The sequence below is a fragment of the Limanda limanda genome, chromosome 7 (genome assembly GCF_963576545.1).
Source record: "Limanda limanda chromosome 7, fLimLim1.1, whole genome shotgun sequence".
Classification (NCBI taxonomy): domain Eukaryota; kingdom Metazoa; phylum Chordata; class Actinopteri; order Pleuronectiformes; family Pleuronectidae; genus Limanda; species Limanda limanda.
In genome coordinates this window covers 28,353,846-28,376,560 of record NC_083642.1, presented here as the reverse complement: position 1 = coordinate 28,376,560, position 22,715 = coordinate 28,353,846, and the positions used below count along the sequence as shown (strand labels likewise).

General features: G+C 44.1%; 1 protein-coding gene across 1 annotated transcript in view; it reads right to left on the bottom strand.

The window, feature by feature from the left end:
• Positions 1 to 14,242, bottom strand: part of skia (v-ski avian sarcoma viral oncogene homolog a) — a 72,513-nt gene extending 58,271 nt beyond the window's left edge. The window contains exon 1 of the mRNA XM_061075524.1: positions 12,924 to 14,242. Within this exon, the coding sequence (XP_060931507.1) occupies positions 12,924 to 13,835 (912 nt within the window). The 5' untranslated portion in view covers positions 13,836 to 14,242. The remainder of the gene's footprint in view (positions 1 to 12,923) is intronic.
• Positions 14,243 to 22,715: the final 8,473 nt, after the last annotated feature.

The following is a 22,715-nucleotide window of genomic DNA, read 5'->3' as shown; positions in this document are numbered from 1 at the left end:
AAAGACACATAACCTCTCTGGCTCTGTCCTTGAATCAAGACTAAACACTGCCGCCCGTCTGGGCCTCTTCTCAGAACACTTACTGCTCTGCGGTAAAATAAAGTGAAGCCTTATCATTCTCCCCTGTCTCAGTCCTGCAGTCTTGTATGATATATCAGAACAGTGTCTAAATCTTGACACTATCTAGACCGCACTGCACACCTTTAAAAAGCAAACGCATCTGGGCTGAGTTATTCCTTCTTATTCACACTGGATAATATCTATGACAAATGTTGCCACTTCTAAAAAAGAAAAAATACACATTGGCAGATAGCTCGATATATGTGGCAGCAATCTTATACCTCCATTATGTTTTTCATAACCATGACTGAAGTGTTACAGTGTTATTATAATTGAAGCCTAACAGATCAGTCAGCTGATTTGAAAAAAAATGTATAGAGCAAAAGTAATTCTCGGCATCCCAAAGGAACCAACCATCTACTAACCTATAGTATAATATTAATGCTATAATATTTGTATATGGGCAATTGAGGCACAGCCTTATTTGTAACACTGGCTTTAAGTTTGATGCTGATCAAGAAATAGTGCTGAATCTTAATCTTAACTGAAAATAATAAATGTTCTATTGCTGCATTGCCTCAACATGTACATATACTGTATCTTACTAACATACATGTAGCTTTTATTTCTTAGGATGTGCACCACCAGTGTATCCGCAGCCTAAATCAGTGCACTGAGGCATGCATTTGCATTTAAGCTGACATATCAGCAAATTAATATTTTGTTCACACTTGCTTAAGAAGAAATTGAAAAATCAAACATATGTGCATGATCACATCAAAATATATAAACCTGATGGTAACCCTGAAGAACAGAGGCTGGAGGAAGTCTGAGTCCTAGAAAGTGGTTCTATATAGGAGATATGCAATGCTGTTGCAATAATGCTGGTGGGAAAAGTCTGAGTGCTATGCAAACCACAAGTGCTCTCACACACACACACACAAACACGCACACGTACACGCACAAACACACATCTGGCTTAATCCTCTGCAGAGCTATGCAGACGACCAGCAGCCATGCCTGAAGAGGGGGAATTGAGGGAAAAGGAGAAGCAGAGTGGGAAAGGAGGTGGCGTGGCAAGGTTCAGCTGCAGCCCTGACCTCTGTGTGTGTGTGTGTGTGTGAGAAGATAATTAAACAGGGCAGACGGATGAGCCCAGTGAGAAGGCTAGAGGTCGCATGGGATAAGTCAGCTTGTCCAACCTCAAGAGACAGACAGACACACACACACACACACACACACACACACACACACACACACACACACACACACACACACACACACACACACACACACACACACACACACACACACACACACACACACACACACACACACACTGTCAGCAGATGTATATAAATGGCCAGGGACTTTATATAAACAGATGTCCTACTGCTCAAGATAGCCTTGGCAGTTTCTTTGGAGGAAGATGCTGAGAATAAAGTCTTTGTGCTCCCTGTGGTTTGGAGGTGGTTACACACTCCGCACATTACCTTGTCTTAGAGATCTACAATTACATTAATTATAGTCCAAGGGCTTCAAGAGGTCTATTGTCTGTTCTAGAGGAGTAGAAGGAGTGTATGTGTGTGGGATGTGAAATCAATTGCCTGATTCTGGGTGGGTGGGGGACAGTCTGAGCCTGGTTGAGGATCAGACTGAGACCTGAGAAGCATGCGTCCATGCCAGGAGGAGGGATCCCCTTTCAGCATATTGTTTTATTTAGCATCTGCATGGCCGCTTCATTTGCCAAAGTGCAGCTGGGATGGATTAATTCAGGAGATTGGTGACTTGGAGAGGAGGAATGGCCCAGCTAGTCTGGAGGAAGGATGTTAACCACATTATAAGCCTTTGTTTCCAACATCTCATTCCTGAGGAGTAAACTGAGCCTACTGAGCTCTACCCCTGCCTTGCCTCAACCAAAAGGCCCTGGTTTGCTCACACACACACACACACACACACACACACACACACACACACACACACACACACACACACACACATGCTTTCCACCTCGACTTCCTGACAGGCTGCAGCTGAGGTGTGGCCACAGTTCACCGACTTTGTTTCTGTTTCTCCCCAGGCAGCCTAAATGAAAACCTTTGAGTTCTGCACTGCCTAAACTTTTCTCTCCCGGATGGATTTAACTATGCTCTCCAGTGTGAATTACCAAGTGGGACTAGTCTAAACTTGCCCCTTGCCAACTGGTTTCGCTAAGACCCTAATGATCTCACCCTCCAAACTTCCTATGCGTTACACTGACAACAAATCCTCTGCTGACTGTGGCACACCTGGCCCCACAGCACTTCTTATAAATGACTGTTGTGATAAACTTAGAAAGGTTATAATGGTCAATCAATCAAAGTTCAGGACAGACTTGCTTTGTTGGATCAATAGGGCAGGTCGATCCACCTCCTGATTAATCCAGTTTAAGATTAACCCATCCAGTCTTAGCATACAGTAACTAAGAGCAGGGAGACACAATTATGAGTCACAGCAGACTAAACAAAAGTAAAGATCAGAAGTGTTTGCCAGCAAAACACACACTTCATAAGAAAAGACGTGCACAAGGTAGCACTGAATCTAATGCACTGAAGGGATGGCTCATTCATAACTTTGCTTTGCAACAACAAACCCAGCTAAAAGCCTGTAAACAAAATGCACTGCCTGCAGCCTCTGGTGGATAACTCTATAGAGTATTTAGTTTTGAAGGCATACACTATTACTCTGTTGGTCTAAAAATATTCCCTCCACAATGTAAAGACATATAACAGGATGCATTATGATTCTTGAACCCAAACAAGTTTATTTCTATTTAATTGGGATTAAAACATATTGGAAACATGTATTCACTTACTATTAGCACTATCCTCCAGCTGATTTAACCATGGCGACATTGCTAAACCTCTTGGTAAACGCTACACAGTGACTGATTAAGTTGGGTAGTTAACACCAACATTTCATATAAATGCAGTCAACATATCATAATGTGCTTGCTATCAAGCTGATAAGGATGAATCAAATTTGAATTTTTGTTCTTTTTTGATACTGGCAAAATGGTGAGTTCCCTAACCTTTCAACATGATGCAGGTCAATTGCTTTCAGATGTGTATTTCATATCACTGTTTTGGATTATACCAAGAATGCTTGCTCAATAATCCGTGAATCATTGTAATGTCTCGGTAAAAAGGATGCTGACCCGATTTAATTAATTGCCACTGGTGTCATTAATAAAAAAAATTTCTGGATGTTACATATGGTATCTTTAACAAAAAGCATTGTGTAAAATGGCTGCCTCAATTCTTTGTTTGTGCTGGACAGAGGCAGTCGTGATGCTTCCTGGAAAGACCAGCTAAAGGCCGGCGCATGCTTCTGCGTCGTCAGGGGCCCGCAGGCACGCAGCTGTAACGCAGGACTCGTTCTCATTCATGGTTCTCCAACCGTTGCGCGTGTTGCCATGCAATTCCCCGCCAGAACACTAGGCGCAGTGATGTTTTTTGTCGAAGACGGCTCTTCTTCGTGTGTTGCACGAAGAAGAGCGATTTATTTACATCGCCACGGCGGCTCCGCAGAGCCTTTTTCTGGCGGAAAAATCCGCCGGTTAGTGACGGGTTATACTAGTGGTCATAGTGTTGGATCTCTTCTGCCAAGTGCTCTTCTATTTGGTCCATATTCGTTCTTCTAAATCTTCCGTGGTTTCCGGGCATGAACCGGAAATGCGACTCCGGAAATGATGTAGTCAGCAGACCAATCACAGCCCTCGCGGCCGGGTGACGCTTGCGGGGCTTTGCCGTCTAGTTAGAAAAATTGGCCGACGCACGTAAGGACGTAGGAAGGGCCGTGAGGGGCCCGGAAGGGCTCCTGCGTCTCCATTCCCGTGAAAACGCAGAAGCATGCGCCGGCCTTAAGTCACAAGCAGGAGGAAGGAGGGGTGGGGGTTGGGGGCTGGGTGTTGGCAAACAATGAGAACTAGCCCATGACTCAGGCGCTTTGGGACCACTGATCATCCAACGGTGGAGGGGGTGAGGGGTGGGTTATCACCTCTATCTGTCCCACAATCACAGATCCACAGCTGATACCCACCACAAAAGAGGTGACAATGGCTAGCCGGCGAGCGTGCTCACACGCACACACGCACGCACACACACACACACACACACACACACACACACACACACACACACACACACACACACACACACACACACACACACACACACACACACACACACACACACACACACACACACACACACACACACACACACACACACACACACACACACACACACACACACACATATTCTCACAGAGCTCCTGGGAGCTGCCCTTCCACATGGCTGAGGCCAAGCCAGTATGACCCCCCCACCCCCCCCCCCCCCCCCACCCCCCCATCCTTTGAAAAGTCAATGCAGAAAAAAAAGCCACAACAAGGAAGCTTCACAGGACCCGGCCTGCCTTCACCACAGAGAACACATCACAGGCCCTTCCAGTCTCTCCTCATACCTCTTTTACACCAAAATAAGCAGGTACACACAGGGTTTTTAAATAAGTGCAAATCTGCGACAAAAAGACACAAATGTTAATGCGCCGATGCTCAGAGTTTCAATATGCATCATAACATCGCGCTGAACAGGAATAAGTAATTGGTGGTTTACCACGGGTGTTATTTTAAGAACTGTTTCCTCTGCAGAGTGGTATAACCTGGGAGTGAATGCCCGTGCAGACAAAAGCCAGGTGTGAGTGGGTGTTAGCTGTTTTTTGTTCAGTTCCTGCCTATAGATTGGCCACCAAATGCTTGTTCACCATAATTCCTTATGTGTTCTTAGGGATTTTTCTCCGACTGCTGTCCCCATTTGATCCATTTGGTACTTTGCAAAGCTGCTGAGTTGACTTGGCAACTTCCTCCTCAGAGGAATCACGCCAGTTCCATCAGAAATAAGACAAACACAAGTTAATATAGGTTTATAAGCTCCCTGTATCTGCCTGTCCATTCCCAACCTTGAGGTTAAGGATACCCCCCCCCCCTTTACAGAAAGTAGTCCACCCGTTAACTGTTGTTCCAACTGTCTGAGAAGGACCACTTGGTACTGACATCATATTATGAGGGTATATTCTAGGCCATGCCTGGTGGATGTTGTGTTACACACTGCCAGTGCAGTTGACAAGTCTGTATGTGCGAGCGTGTGTGTGCACATGTATGTGTATTTGCACGCGATTCTGTCTGCTTCTGTATTCATTATAAGACTGAAAAGGCATTGCGGGGGTGGGATCTGGGCACTGTGTGGATGTCTGTGCTGAAGTATGCGTGTAGATCACAGTGTGTGTGTGTGTGTGTGTGTGTGTGTGTGTGTGTGTGTGTGTGTGTGTGTGTGTGTGTGTGTGTGTTGTGTGTGTGTGTGTGTGTGTGTGTGTGTGCACGCAGGAGGGGGGCATCACTGTGGGAGACAGGCAGATGGGGATGGAAATGAGTAGGCAGTGAGCTCATGCTAATCTCCTCCTACAGCTCCTACAGCTGATCCAGGCACAAAACAAGCACGCACACACACACATACATACCCACAATTACACACCGGCACCACTACAAATCATATGCTCGACCAGCCCCATGCACAATCACACATCAAATGAGGAAGAGGATACCTTTGCTTTTCGAATGATTCCATGTTACTCATGCATATTTTGTGAGATGAGCACAAAATCTTTCACCAAAATCTTGAATACATTTGAGCCAACCATTTATCACACAAGTATTTAATTCAGTTCATCACGTTGCCTGTAGATGATTTTTTGGGATTGCAGTGTGTGTGTGCGTGTGCGTGTTAGTGAGGGAGAGTCTAGCTGCCTTCGTCAGACAGCCATCTGCCCCGTGGGAGTTGCTCAGCAGCACGCGATTGGCTGACTGCATTTCAAGAGAGGCAAAGGGTGAGGTGGGTCACCTCTTTATTTGGGCTAGGAAAGGTCGTGTGGTGCTGGCTGCTCTTCCAAACATATGGGTGCAAAGGGAGAAAATGGATGGGGGGAAGGGCAACTCCAGAGGACAGCGCTGCTGTCATATACAAAGCATGCTCCTGGGCTGACGCAGCACAAAGTAAAACCCCCCATCCCACAATCGAGCAAAGCTGCCCTGTAGGGGGTTTCTAGTTTGAAACCTTTGTGTATAAAAAACAACCAGTTCCATTTATTCTGTTGTTCATTCTTAAACATTAACATTCTACTTTTAATTGTCACATTTACACTTCTTTTCCCAATAAAGCTTGATATCTCTACCAAGGTGATGTAGATTTTGAGTGTTTCCCTGACCACCATCCCCACCCCCTCCCCCCCTGCAGCCATCGTCACAGAAACTATCAGATTTTTGGTGCAGATCCACATTGTAAACTCACCAGCTGAGAACACTGTGGTTTGTGCATTTTGGGAAATCTAAGATGTATTCTGGCACTTTACTGACATTGAAAATGTCCATTAAGAAAATTGAAGAAAAAAAAACTCAACTCAAAGTTAAATAAATTATAACTTAAATTATTTAAATAATGATATTTTTAGAGTTTGGTCTGACCATGGTTGTGAGTATACAGACACATAACTGTAAATTTAGTGTGATGCTGGGCTTGCATTGGAGCATAACTGGTAAAGATGGTTAAACACTGGTACGGTTGTTAAACACTGGTAAAGATGGTTGAACACAGGTTAAAAGAGGCAAAAGGTTAGAGGATGGTGCTTGGGGATGTGTAGTTAAGGCTAAAGCTGGGCTTACAGTGCCATGTGTGTTGATGAATATTTCAAACACCCTCTCATTAAATAAACACAACAGGCCTCACTGCCTATGGTAACCTACCATCAATATTGAATGCTCGCAAAAAAATGGACACAGTGTCGTTCACAAGCCAATGGCCAAGCCAGACATCAAATTGCACCATCTGACTGTGGTAGAGCTTTTTCAATGCAACACCTGGAGGAGGTCACTGGGTTCTTCCTTCCGTGCTGCTCTGACAATAATCCCAATAGGATACGCTCAAGGTGCTTCCAAGACTTAAGAATAGCCACTGCAAGCTGAGTGTGCTAGTTAGTTTCACGCTTTATCGGAAGGCTATGAATATTCTGACACGGAGGAAATACTTTATTTCCACGCATGCTCCCGGCTCTTCAAACACATTTGCTCTTAGCTTTGCATGCACTACTTTCCCAGACAACTTGTATGCATGACTGACTACAACACAAGCAACGTTAACTTCTTCTTGAGAACTATGTCTTCCCTTCCGTCTTCTTTGAATGGCTGGTTGGGTAGGTGGGATGTCTCCCCCTGATCCCAAAGTGCCTCTATTTCCTTTTCCTACCCCTTGTGTCTTCCTCCGCACAACCTATGACTACAGCAGGAAAGTCCCAGCAAGGTATACTGATACACCTCCTATTCAAAAATCACATGGTGATCACATCCAGTCACTCCGTCAATTTGTCAAATGAAAACTGCTGGGGGATGGGAGCAGGTTAGAGGGGGTGTGGGGCGGAAAATAACTGGCAATGAGGGCTGAAACATGTCCCTTCTTCTTCACCTCCATCATTCTCTCCCACTGAAAGACACGTGTGTTAAAAAGTTGTCCTCTCCGAGAAGCTGCATTTAACCCTTGAAATTCAGCATGAAATAATTTTAACGCCTCAAAAACAAAAGGTTCAGAAATTTTTGAACATGTTCTTACAGTTTGATTCCCAAGTTTGGGTATTGATACAATTTTCAGCTCATAATCATAAAAAAATACGATGTTTTGGGAAAAGAAACTCACGAAAACGGTCAAAGTTAAATCAAATTTAGCTCCTAAACAAACCAATCCTACAGAAATTCAGAATGGTTAAATTAACACAGGGACATGGTGATGATGGCTTGGCCAGACAAGCGATAGTAAACTCATAGTTTCACAACAAAAATATACTTTCTCAATGCTTTCATCCATTGTGCACTATCGATTGATAGCCACTGGGAAATCCCCCCCCCTTTGTTCGCAGAGTTTCAAAGGCTTTGAAATAAACAGCTTATGGCAAGGAGACATGCTGTATGAAAAGAATCACTGCACTTAATTCATTTTCCACTGCTACTTCAGTAGCAGCCTTTTGAAAAGATTTTCCAGACAACACAACACACAATATAACCTGTGATGCTCTGCCACTCTCTCCGGTTTGATATAGGGCTTTCCTGTCTATGAGTGTGCTGGAAACACAGGCTGAGACAGATGTTTAAAGGCACATCAAAACCATTGCACAGACTTTTCATCTCATCTCACAACACGACTGTTCCTCAAAGTTTTCCATCGAGGAACCGCAGAGCCACAGTCGCTCTTTGCTGAATTGTTTTTCCTGAGGGGGAGAAAAGAGCTAAATAAATGTGGTTTTTGCAGATGGTTTTCTGCATGGATTAAGAAAAATGAAAGAACATTTAAAAAAGGGACAGCATATATGGTAATTACCTAAACAATTCAACTAAACTCTGATCTGTACACTGCTTGCTTTCATTTAAACTTTCATTTGTATATTAATCAGGTTAAGATTAATCACAGAGAAATTAGAATGCAACCTATGCCTTGGCAGCAAAAATGCATTCTAGGTAAAAAAATAGCCAGTGAAGTCCACAGAGGAGGAACTGTCTCTGTCGGTCTGTCACTTTGGTTTAACTCAGCTGGAGAAGTGATGGAGTTATCAATCACACTCGACTTAAAGACACTTGAATGTCAATACGTCATTGATCTCCCTGGCCCTCAGCCATGCCTTGCAGCTTGGACTGATTTTCCTCCATTAGAAACCCAGACTGGCGGCTGGGCAAGACAAAATAACTCATTATATAGGCATGATTAAATTGTTGGCTTCTTCCTTTTTTTCAAAGCATAGGATATAAATGTTCAGACATGGTGTAAACACGTTTCAGGTTATTCAATCACAAGGTTCTAAGGTTTCCAAAATTGTACTATTTGACTGACAAAGACAGAAACCTCCAAACAGAGATACAGATTGAAAGCTATTAAAAACCCTTTTCTTCACACTTCTGCAATTGGACAAACTAAAACTGTGCAGCAGACTTTGGCAACAGTAACATTTCGTCAAACACCCAGGAAAGAGAAATACAAATATTCCATTGCCTGTCATTGCAATGCACAGCCACCAGCTGCTGTCCTGTCCACAGTGTGGACATGGCTGGCTGTCAGCAGGCTTAGCCAACACTGTGCCTTGCATATGAAGCAGGACATGGGCCTATATTCCCTTGGGGAGTTTACTTCCTCTGAGCGCCCACCACCACCACAACTGCCCCACCTCCCTCTTGAAACAAGCGGCCCCTTCTGCTGGAGGCCAGATATCCTGAGCAGCCGTGAGGGCGTCTTGGGGTGGGGGTGCTTATAAAACTAACGGAGGGAAGTTTGAGCACATGCACAGCCAAATATTTGAGTGCAATGCTTTATAATATATAAAAAAAGCTTAATTGACATTTCCTTGCTATACCACTAATCGGCTTCTCCTACAGAGAGCCATAGGATAACAATGTACAGGAATGTGCTGGCAGTCGACACTGTAACATAGCATATTTTGTGCACAAACACAAAATGGGTGCTTTGTTGTTCTCAATGAATTCTTTATACACATGAATCTCTAAACAAATCACTTTCCACCACCGCAGAATGGAAATTACTCACTGGATAAGAGGAGATCTGCACTTCCTTTTCGGCTGTAAGCACTGGACTCACTGGTGACTGGAGGAATAATCATGGATGGGGATGGTAACAGTTGTGTTAAACATCTTGACCTAGCTACAGATGTGGCATGTTTGAAATATAAGCCAAAATCGAAAAGAAAGCAAAAAAAAACCATCTTGTGTCTGATCCAATGACATCAACAAAGAAAACTGCATTATTTCTTAAACTGATGTAATTGCTGAAAACATAAGAGACCGTACGGGACTATCACCACTTAGGAAGGAACTAACTACATTAAAGTTTGACGTAAACTTGCTGGCTTTTGGACAGCAAAGCTTGAGTGGGCTTAAAGACAAACAACCCCCCCCCCCCTCAATTCTCTTTCTCATATCTGCCTTACACAGACGGATTTTGTGGAAATCACATCATCTTGAGGGCAAATTATAAAGTTAGCAACATACTAAATCTGCAGCTGCAATCCTTATCTCAACATCCTGATGCGGAAAGCCACTGATTATGTGTGCCACCCACATGCGTACCAGCCAGAAACCAAAAGACTTGAGGCCGGGGGCTGGCACGAGCAATCCGGAGAAGTGTTCCACACTCAGCTTATAAATTTATTTTAACAATTCAATAGTGCTCAGGCTCACATCCTCTCAGATAAGAACAGAGAATGAGCTCATGCTTCTTCTGCAAATACAGGCAGGCAGCAAAAAGTGAAAAGCTGTTTTTACTCAACGGTCCGTGAGTCAGATGTGTGTCTGTGTGCGTCTCGGGGGGAGGCTCTCAGAAGAGCGTCTGCGAGGAGGGAAGTGCGGCAATATCACTTCCTGTGTCTGTCTGCATGCGAGACTGCTGCTAACACTTTTGTTACAACCTTATTAATATTCACAGAGCCGCCCAGTTCCTGGGCTGACAGCACGCAGAGGATGGCTTTTTCTTGTGTGCTAAAAGGTAGAAGGCAGCACAACGCAGTCTAGCACTTTGCCTCACGTCCTCCATGAACACTTTCAAAGAGCCTGGGCTGTTCTGAGATGTGCTGACAACGGGGAGCTCTGTTGGTGTAAGTTAGGCATTTTCCCTCAACTCCTACCCAGCATGTATTCCTTCATTAGCGTTTCTTGAAACATGGTAGTTGAGGAATGAAAAGGAGGCGTCGCATTAAAAAGCAGAGTAGAGGCTCAAAATGAGCCTTGGGCTTAACACTCGAGTGCCCCAATCGGCACTTACAAAAATAGAGGAGGCCCCTGAAAGTGGGGGTCCTTGAGGTGTGCCCACTCAAGTCTGAATGAAAGTGTGTGCCAAGAGTGGGTATTCACCATGCATGGCAGGACTTTGGCACTCTTCGGGACTTCAAGGGTCTCTCTCTGAATTCACTTCTCTTTGGCAGATTCCCCTGAAAGAAGCCTCAGCGGGGACCTGGGGGGGGGCTGGGGGGCCTTCTTGTAAACACTTTTGCAGTTACTCTCTGTGCCTCATCAACAAGTCTGCTTCCCCCATAAGTCCACTCTGGTTTCAGTCAGGTTGGAGTAAAGATGGAGTTAAGAGGGGCAGGATCAGTGTGAGTGTGTGTGTGTCAGAGGTGGGTGGCTGGCCTGAGTGAGGTGGATGTTTTGGTGGGGGTGGGGGGTCCCGATGTTTGCTGAATGCTCCCCTTTGTTGGGATCATATTATGTTTCCACCACAATACTTCTAAACCCTGCTTCATCAACTCCATTCATGTGTAACAGTTCATGCAAATGGCCACACTAGCCTTTTTTGCCGAGAGGTGGGGTGGGGGGTGGGATTCTTTTTATCAGTCTACCACCCAACTACCCTCTCTGCAAACTCCTGTCTGCACACTGAAGAACAGATTATAATCTCTTAATACATCTTTACAGGCACTTAGCCCAAAAGGCAGAGCCAAGGGAAGCACTGAGAATCAGATTCAAATGTGTGTAGCCCGAGTCAGTGTGGACGCTCTGATTCTGATTATTCAAACATTTAGGAAAAGAGAATCAGAATCGTTGTTACAAACAGGAATAAAATATGAAAGTCTTTTGACACTGGTGGCAGCACTTATCAAACCAATCAATCAATCAAGTCCAACATTTGTAACTTACACTTACTGTGGCACAACAAGCTCCCAACACACACACACACACGATTGTACATTTTTCACATAACAATAATCACACTGCTGACCAAGTGTATCTCTTCCCTCGGGAACACACAGACTGATCGAACAGCCAGAAACGTAGACTGAGCAAGATATAGCCTCAGTCCCAAGAAGAGAGAGAGAGCGAGAGCGAGCATGAGCGTCTGTGTGTGAGTCAGAGAGAGAGAGAGAGAATGGAAAAACTGAAAATTCTTTCAAATGGAAGCAAGGAAGGAAAAGTGTTTCCTCGTTGACATCAGAGCTGATGTTTGAGCCACACACTTCTCCTGGAAGCTGTTGACTGTTTCCCATTGAGCCATTTGTTGGTAAATGAGACTGTATTTACAGTACAGGCCAATAAAAGCCTGAGAGGTGTTTCACAAGCAAATAATGGTTTTATTGCCACCAGAGGCGTTTTGTTGTCACTGCTGGATGAGGCCTAATTAGTAACAATATGGCAATGATGACCAAATACTAAGTGGTCTCTCTACAGGAAGGGGTCAATGACCCTCAGACAGACACGCATGACACACAGTACGAGACTCCCATGTGACGAGTCGCGGATACATTTTCGAAATATGTAGGTAACTTATTTGTATTATTCATTCTGTTGTGGGGCCCACAGGGAAGCCCCCCAATAACAACGAGGATTCCCATGACCACAGGCGGAACGGAGAAATCCAGATCTTCAGCACAGCCTCTAGATGCGCACATTTCTTGAGGCATGCTGGGAAGTTTTGGCAAATTCAATTTAAAGGGCCATAAGTTTGCATCTAGGGAGCCACACTGCATGGACTCACTAATGTAGTGCATTTGAAGGCTTGGATAAAACGGTATTTTAAAGGCAATATGAAGAAAGCTCTGTGCTGTTAAAAGGAATAAACATATGTATGCATATAGCTCCTGTCCCAATGCAAGAATAGAAAAGAGGAAAAAATAAACTAAAAATGCATAAACTGGGTTTTGACAACGGGGGGAGGAAATAAAACCAAACCAAAAAGTAGATGAGCTGCACAGGAAGGAAACAGCTCCCACGGTGAGAGGCAGCAACTCACCCTGGACGATGCTTTCCTCTTGTACTTGTTGGCGAAGTCAAATTTCTCCTTGACCTCGTCCAGGAGCTGCTCCAGACGGGCCTTCTCCTCTTTGCCCGTGTAATCCTGGCCCAGGAGGATGTACGCTCTCCAGTTGGCCGAGTCGAAGCCCCAGTGGCAAGTCCTGTTCTCCTGCGCCTTGTGACTGTGCACCACGAACTTATGGGTCGGGTATATGAGTCTGCAGTCCATGCACTGGATGCACGCTGCGTTGGGGCTGCTGTACAGCTCCGGCACGAACAAGCCCTTGCACTTGCCGAAGCACTCGTGGTAGACTCTGAAGCTCCTCTCGGTGAGCTCCAGCTCCAGCGCGCCGCCGCCGCCGCTCAGCTCCTTCTTGCACCGCGGCGGGTAGGCGCCTCCGTAGATCAGGGCGTTGCAGAGCCGCTCGGAGTCCGTCTTGGTGATGAGGCCGCAGGACGGCGCCGAGAAGGGCAGGATCCCCATGACTTTGAGGATCTCCAGCTGCTCCGCCGTGCACCGGGAGCAGTAGATGTGCAGCTCGTCGCACATCGAGTTGATCTGCTGGAGGCTGAGGTCCCGCAGCACCGTGTTGAGGATCTGCGGCAGGCACAGGCGCTTCTCCCCGCCGACCACGAAGCACGAGATGGTCTCTGCTTCCAGCACCGTCTCGCACCTCTCCGTAGAGCGGTCCGACGGGATGAACAGCGGGCCCGGCATCACCGGCGGCGGCAGATGCTGCAGAGAAGCCTCGGGCTCCTTCCCGTCCTTCTTGAAGAAGAGCTCATGTTGCCACCGGGCAGAGAAAGCCGCCGGGCCGCCCAAAGAGCTCATAGAGCTGAGGTGGAACTGCTTGAGAGTTTGTTGCAGTCCCGGATGAGGCTGGAAGCTCTGGCGACTTACTGTCTCCATGTTTTTCCTGCAACTTTAGAAGCGCAAGTACTTCTTGACGACGACCGGGAATCACGAGTTTCAATCCGCTCCTGAGCCTGGTAAATCCACGGAGTCCCAGAGTTGACCAAAATGTCGACGCGCTTCATCAAACATCCAGTAAAAAAAAAGTCCCACACGGCGAGTTGACTGTTTTATTCCTGCGGCTACTGAGTGAACCCCGGCCGGTCGCTCCCTGCAGCGACTCGCCGACTGTCCATACCCGACGAGCACGGCTCTCCAAACTCCAGAGAAGAGAAAAAGTTCCGAGTGTCGAGGTCCAGGACGAGGCGGCCGGAGACAGGACACCCGCGGAGGCTGTGGGTCGATACGGCTCGATAAGAACTATCCTGATGTGAGGCTGCGTCCGCTGTGGAGGAGCAGGAACCCGCTCCGTCTGCCCCGTGGTTCACTGTGACTGCTGGAGAGGAGAGGGCTGAGAGCCTGCCTCTCTCTCTCTCTGCCTGTCTATGTCGCGCTCTCTCTCTCTCTCTCTCTCCCTCTCTCTCTCCCTCTCTCTCTCCTCTCTCTCTCTCTCTCTCTCTCTCTCTCTCTCTCTCTCTCTCTCTCTCTCTCTCTCTCTCTCTCTCTCTCTCTCTCTCTCTCTCTCTCTCTCTCTCTCTCTGTCTGTCTATGTCGCTCTCTCTCTCTCTCTATCTCTGTCTCTCTCTGCCTGTCTATGTCGCTCTCTCGCTCTCTCTCGCTCTCTCTCTCTGCCTGTCTATGTCGCTCTCTCTCTCTTTCTCTCTCTCGCTCTCTCTCTGCCTGTCTATGTCTCTCTCTTACTCTCTCTCTCTCTCGCTCTCTCTCTCTGCCTGTCTATGTCTCTCTCTCTCTCTCTCTCTCTCTCTCTCTCTCTCTCTCTCTCTCTCTCTCTCTCTCTCTCTCTCTCTCTCTCTCTCTCTCTCTCTCTCTCTCTCCAGCTCTCTCTCTCTCTCCACACCCTGCCTACGTCTCTTTTGCTCTCCCTCTCCCTCCCTGTGTGTTTGTGTGTCTGGCTCAGTCATTGAATACCAGCCAGGAATGTGAGTGACTCTGCAGGCAGCAGGCTGAGCTCCTCCAGGAACAAGCCTGCAGAAGAAGAAGGAGGAGAAGAAGAATGTTTATAAATGCACTTATATTTGTGCATATATGTATTTACTACTTAATAAAGAATGTTATTATTATTATTTTTATTATTATTATTGTATAACTGTGTCTGCTGTCATTAATAACATAATGACACATCTCTCTTCTCCCTCCCCCATCTCTATTCGCTCCCCCATTTTTCTCCTCTCACTCCAACCGGTCAAGGTAGATGTCCGCCCCCATTGAGTGTGGTTCTGGATAATGTTAATTTTTTTATCTCCACAGTCACCTTAGTGTTTGCTTGTTGTGGGAACTGTTGGGTTACAGTTGGGTTCTCTAGAATATTGTAAGGAGTTACTAACACTACTAACTGCCTTAAGATGATGCATACATACATGTGGTAAATGGGTTTAAGTGGGTTTAGTAGCAGCGAGTAAACAAGCTTCATGTGTTGGTGACCTTGAGAGACAATCCTGCTAATGCAGTGATGAGAGAAATTTTATTTTTTACAGATCCGACTGAAGAAAGCACTTGTAGGCAGTAAAATCACCACCACGGTCAGACATAAATAAATAGAGATAGTTGGATTCATCCATTCATTCTATTGATTTTACTTAAAGCCATAGACATTGTAATCTCTGTAAAAGGCCTTTTTGTAGAATATGTTGATGTTTGCATTGTTTGTTCAGAGGAATGAAAAGCTTCCTAAAGCCAGTTACCACTGTGGTATCTCTACAAGAATGAGTGAGATTTGGGTTGTAACAGTCTAATAATTCTGAATATCTGCACAATTGTTTCTAATGTTGTTCTACGTTCAGGGGAAATACTGTGACATATTACTTCAGGAAGTGAAGAAGTAACCTGAAGTCATCATCAACCGGGTGCTTCTACATCAGGGGGTCGTGTTTCCACAGCAAGTTCAACTTAAGCAGTGATGAAGCACTTTGCTGTTCCTGTGGCGTCCCCTAGCCACACACGGCTGTAACTGCAGCATGATGGAAGGGGTGTGTAAAGGATCTGGGAGAATGTTTCAGTGCAGGTTAGCAGAGTCAAGGGGTTCAATTAAAAAAGGAACCAATGATATATCTAGTTTGATCTATTATTTGAAGCCATTCTAAAGGTATTTTTTCCTCCCATAGTCTCTCACTCTCTCTCTCTCTCTTTCTATCTCTCTTTGCAGGTATCTCCGACTCCAGAGCAGGATAACAACTATTATTATTATTATCATTATGATTATAATCATTAATAATCAATCAAATCTTTACACTGTTATTCTTTTAGTTATAACTAGTCAGAGCTGATACCTGATGGCACGCAAGTGTTCCTGGTCTCCTTCATTTCTCCTCTCCCCCAACCGGTCGAGGCAGATGGCCGCCCACATGGAGTCTGGTTCTAAAGGTTTCTTGCAGTTTATGAGGGAGTTTTTTCTCTCCACTGTCGCCAAAGTGCTGCTCATTGTGGGAACTGTTGGGTTTCTCTATAAATTTTAAGGTTTTCACCTTCAATGTAAAGTGCCTTGAGATAATGTATATTATGATTTGAGACCATAGAGTTCAATGGCTCAAATCCTGTAAAAGAGTCCGTAAAGTGTGAATGGATATTGTTCACCCTAAAGGGGGCTTCTGTGTTTGATCACTGGGTATATTGAGTTTTACCAACTTTTACATACAATACAGAGCAGGAGCACTCGGAAGCTTATGACCCCCTCGGCATTTACCAGTACCTGGTGTTTTTAGAAGGGTGGGGCTCAGGCATGGGCAATTTAAATATTATCAGTAATTGAGTCAATATAATTTTCATCAATAGCAATATAAAAACAGTAATATATATTCATATAATGTGCAAACAAGGCTCATCACACATTTGATCAACCTCAGATTTGTAAAAGGTTTAATAATAACATAAATTCAAGAATACAAAAAAATCTTCTGTGTAGTGTTACAAACATTCATTTTGGTTATCGATTAATCTGTTAATTAATTTCATGATTAATCCATTAGTTGTTTGGACCACACAATGTCAGAAAATTGTAAAAAATAAATAACTAAATAGATTTGTCTTTCCCAAACCCTAAGATGGCCTTTTCAAATCTTGTTTAGTCAACAAACCAAATATATTATTTATTTAGATAAGCAAAGAAAATAGAAAATATTCACCCTTTAGAAGCTGAAATAAAAGAATTTAGATTTTTGAATGTTGGAAATTTACAATTAAAAAAAAGACTCAGAGCAATTAATCAATTATCAGAATAGTTGCCAATTGATTTAATAGTCGATTACTGATCACTTATCTGGTTACTTGTTGCAGTCTTATTCCTGTACGTTTTCAGGCAAGTCCTGGAAAGGAACTGATGAGAATTGGGTCCAGGCTGCAATTTGCTTTTCACACATGCAAAACACAACAGGAGATATTATGCACAGCTGCATTTGCAACAGCAACAAAGTGTTCATAGGATTCAGGTGTGGGGTGGTGCAGCAGGCAGAGTTTTATCAGAACATATTTATTCTGCTTCAGAGATCACGATTGAGATATTTTTCATCTTTTTGTGTTTTTCATCTTTGTATCTGTCGAGTGTTAGAAACGTCATGAACACACCCACTCGCTCGCAGTGAATCCTGCGGAGGCTCTCCTGCTGTGTTCTCACATTGGCTCCTTTCGAACATTCTGCAGACTGTTTTCCCAGGAACTGGCCCGGAGAATGTCCGCAGAAACTCTGGAGGATCTCCGGTGTACATTTGAGTTCACACATAGCCCCTTGAGAGAATATCTGGAAGATCTCCAGAGTTCAGTGCATGTCAAAAAGCAGCTATCATGTCAGACACAGAGACCAGTACCTTCGCAAACTGACTGTAGCTCCCTGCTCATACATCAGGAGATGCTGCACAGAAGTGTTTAGCAAGAAGATTAACTGTTATTTATTAAGAAAGCACATAAATCTTTAAATTTGTGTTTTTAAAGAAAAATGTACATTGAACCTTGGTGGTGTTGGTAGACATGCTTTTCTGCTTTCCCCTGCTTCTAGTCTTTATGCTAACCTAGGTTAATCATATCCGGATTCAAATCCAGCGTCTGCAAAGTATATTACATGCAGTGCATTGAGTAGTGAGCTACCAAGCAGTGGCATACAGTGAGTGGTCAGTGATGGTTCCAGTGCTGGAGCCACAGGACTGGGCTTTGTCCCATCTAGCTGGCAGATAACTAACCTTTCCTGAGGGGGACCAGAGCCTTCACGGGGCCTATCAGTCTGGCACGCAGCCGTCCTCTTTGCCAGCACTGAGCTCTGACAGCTACAGGCTGGATGTGGGCCTACAGTACTACACTGGCATACTGTATCACTGTCTGTGTGTGTACGTGAAGTGGTAATGGATACAAGTGAGATGCAAAGCTTGTGCTTCCTTCAGGCTTCTCATCCTACTAAGGCCAAAGCTGCTAGACAGTATGTACTGTATGCCAAGCCGCGTTTTCAATGATTCATAATGTTGCCAGCATGCAGTGATTGTCCTCTTGGTCTCCTTTTTCCCTCATGAGATTGTCTCTGCTATTCACTTACTTGTGTTCTTTTCATTTGTTGCCATTCACTCTGGTGGCGCCTTTTTAATTCTTCCCTCGTATGTGATGATAACCTCTATTACAGCTCAAAGAGTTTTTCTTGAGAGCTGCAGCTTGGGGCACAATAGACACTACCTTCTGCTCACGGTGAATATGAAGGTCCCACTGGATGCTGGGCCTCCCCTCATCGCAGCAAACATTGCATTGCATAATGTTTTTTGCAAACCGACGTGATCATTGCATGGCAGTCCAGCTGCAAGTGCAAAACTATTTTGAAAACTCCCCTGCTGCTGTGTTCAAGGAATCTCTGGCTTCCAGTATGTAGCAGCCGGGACAACAAACCAAGAAACTTTGCTCCTGTCTATTTTCACATTGGACCAGGCACTACATTAAATAGACACAGGTTTCAAATGTAATATTGTGTTTTGGTAAATCACCAAAGATTCTCAGACACCTCGTGGAAATTACACTACCCAATATGGTGGTTTCAGGCTGCGATAGACTCACCATCGAATTTAGTTTGAAGATACATGAAGTATCCAAGTGATCTCTTCTTTTCATTGAAGTACTTTAACAGTGTAAAAATAAATGACCCGCCAAACCTTGTTGGGACAAACCTCTTTATCACAGCAGCAAGATTGACTCAGCAGAAGGTCTGAGAATATTTGGTCAAAAGGACACCATGAAAACAGAAACAGAAATTTCCATTGTTTCATCCTGAATAAATTATGGATAAATTTCCATAAGTCATTTCTTTTGTGCATTTCATAAATGTATCTATGTCTATCTGAATGGGTATATGTATGTTCTCAACTTTCCATGGACAAATTAACTGTTGTTGTTTGCATCTCTTTAACTTAAATGGTTAAGGCTCCTGCTTCCTCACTTTTATTATCCTCCTCATCATCTTCACCATCACCATGGCAGCGCAGCACAACACAGCATCACGTGGGATGGATGACATAATGTTTCTTTCCAGGCGCAGGGTTGCTTTTTTCCCAGAGTAGCACTATGTACCACAGGCTTGGCCCACTGCTCTGCTTTTGTGTTTCTTCTCATCTGTGGTTGAGGTAGAACAAACTGATTGGCCAATGTCAGCAACTCAGCCGCAGTCCTTCTGGAATACTCATCCAACGGGTTACTGTTTCCAAAAGAAGAAAAAAAAACTCTCACCTTATTTCAAAGTGGCAGGTTTTCCCATAGTGCTGTTTTCCATTCTTTTAAATAAGGCTTTCCTCTTTGCCTTCTTTTCTTTTCCTTCCGCTCAGTCCAGCTTTCCCTTGTCTTTTTCCATTGCATAATTGTAGCCACTCTCCGTTGGTCCCTCTCTTCTGGCCAAAAGCTTAAAAGGCTCAGAAAGTCCCACCATTATTATGACTTCAACTTTCCACTGTATATGTGTCCTAGCAAAGGGAACAAAGTATTATCGTTGCAGTTAATATTTTTGTATGGTGTAAGCTTCAGTGTGCACCGAGTACAGGTCCTTATGCAAGAGTGACATTATATTAAAGTGAATGTTGATGATTAGATGATACACACAAACAGCACACTATTAAAAGCTTTTTCTCATGCTGTTTCATCTGGAGGGAATCGAACACTCTGATGAACTCCATCATTTGTCCATTTTCTTTCCAATGATATTTTTCCGTTATGTTCTTTCCTTTCACTGATTTTCATTGATGACTTCACTTGTTTTGCACGTATTTTACATGCTTTTCTTGGTTCTTGCCTCGATAACTCCAAAGCTTTCTCTGAAGTTTCTCCAACCAGTACCCTAGTAAAAGTCTGCAGAAAGTCCAGAGGAGCCCTTGAGACAACACAGCAGGAGCTCTGCAGAATTCACAGAGAGTGAGTGTCACTTCTAACATGTGAAAGAAACAAACAAAAAAATATTGTATATTAAAAAAGAATCCAAAGAACCCAGGATGGAAATAGCGGAGCCATACAAGACACCGACGGAGATGTCCAGAGCGTTTTTGGTGACAAGGTGCCAATGTGCTGGAAACAAAAACATGTGATCTCAGCAGCAGAATCACTACATAACTACATCCTGCCTCTGCCTGCTGTGCCACCCCTGACCTGAATGCGCCGGAGATTTCTGTGTTGTTGTGAACATGTCTGTGTGAAAGGCGAACTCTGCAGAGAGTCCGGACCCAATTCTCCAGAGATCCTCCAGCGGTCATGTCTGAAAAAGGCTGAATACACTTTCATTCAGTGATCAGCCAGTTCTCCCTCCAGCTGAGAAACAATGCTGCGGCTCCACTTTTACTGGAACAAAAATGTCTTTGACCTTGTATCTTCTGACCACTGAGATCTGCGGGTAGAGCACGGCTTTTTACTCCCAGGTCACAGCTTGTGACTAAAGTCGAACAGGCCTCTGCTTTTGAAGCCTCCACACTATGAAACTCCAGCTTTTTAAAAATCCTGTCACTTTGGTTGTGAAATCTTTCAGAAATTGACTTCAATTTTCATATATACAGACTAATCCTATTATTTTAGATTGTATTGTTTCTATTTTTGTCATCTGGTTTCATTCCTTTTTTTGTAAAGCATTTTGTATTAGGTTAAGATAACTGCTATATATATAAAGTTAATTGTTATGCTATGGGTATTCAATGTTCAATGTCTTTACTTGGTTTTCCCATCCATTTATTTTTGTGTGCATCATTATGTGATAGAAGTGGAGTAAATCTACTATTGATGCTTTGTTATGATTGTTTGATCGTCATCATAGTTCAATTTGATTGGACGGATAGTACGACAAAAGATGTACTTTACCACCTGTCCCAGCCAGTCCAGCTGAACACAGGTTTACAGGTGTCCTCACTGAAACAAACAGTATGTGGTATTAGTATGGGGTCAGACCTCAGTGTGTTTATCTCACTATAAGTTTAAATTGTCACTTGGGCTTTAATTCCAGTCTGCTCTGATGATTTAGGTTGTTCAGTTCTGCCTTCTTCAACTTAAACTACTTTAAATTGTAATCTTTTCCAAATCATCTGAAGATGTGCACATCATGACAGGATTTCCGAAATGTCCTCTATACAGGTATTACCCACAATTCCCTTTATCACCCCCCATCCATTCATCCATCCATCCACTGTCTTCTGCTTTGCCAAGCTCGGGTTGTGTAGCTAGCCGGCAAACTAGGGCATCCCATTGGTCCAGAATGTTGATGTTAGGATCGTCTCCAGTTCAAAAAACATGTTCATAGAGAAGCATTCCTGGCCTTAGTGCACTGATGCAATGTTAGCTTGGTAATGATTTTAAAATTGAATCGTTGAATTTACACAAGAAAGCCACTATGTATACCTACTAACACTCTATGAGCCCGGGTGCCATCTTTGCTCAGCTGATAGCCTTCTGTTCATTCCAAGAGTCTGACTGGTTATAAAATGCTGTCGTGCCTTTGCAGCACTGATCCCCAAGCAGTGGAATGACTCCCCACTGAGATTATACTTCCTATGTGTGTAGATCGCTTCATAAAACGTTAAACTTAAAAAATCTCTGTGGATTTTAATTTTCTTAATTTCATGATTTTGTGAAGCACATTGAAACTTTATTAAGAAAATGGCAAAGCAAATAAAGCAAATTATTACTATTATTATTGTTATTATTATTATTGTTGTTTTTATTATTATTGTTATTATTATTATTATTATTATTATTACTATTATTATTAGAGTCTTGAATAATGTGATGGTGAGCCCCTGTTCGCGATATCCCTGTGGTAAAACACTTCAGTCTCTGATTGGGTAGAATCGGGTGACGTAAGGTTTCAGGAATACGGAAGTGCCCGGCGCTCAGGGTTAGCGCGCATTTTCAAAGTGATTTAACGAAATGGATGAAAATCAAACCAAGTCCAAACTGAAACGGAAGAAATCGAGTGTGGAGAGGCCGCAGGCGGAGTCATGTTCCCGGGACAGAGAGAGAAGCATGGCCATTACAGAGGAGATCTGTGGGTGGGTCTGTCTGTAGTGTATCCTCTGTGTGTACTATCTGTACCGTCTGTACTGTCTGTACTGTTACTGTGGACGTATCAAACGTTACAGTATCAGGTTCTAAATGGGGATCAGCCTCTACAGCCCCATGTTTCATTAGTGGCGTTTGTCTGGTCAGGAAACGCGGCGCCAGACGAGAGAACGAACCTCCGTTGAAAAAGCGAACGTTTTAAAGTTGTGTTTAGTGTGAGCTGGAGAATATCAGAGAAAAAACTTGTTTGAAGACCTTTTATGAGCAATGGAG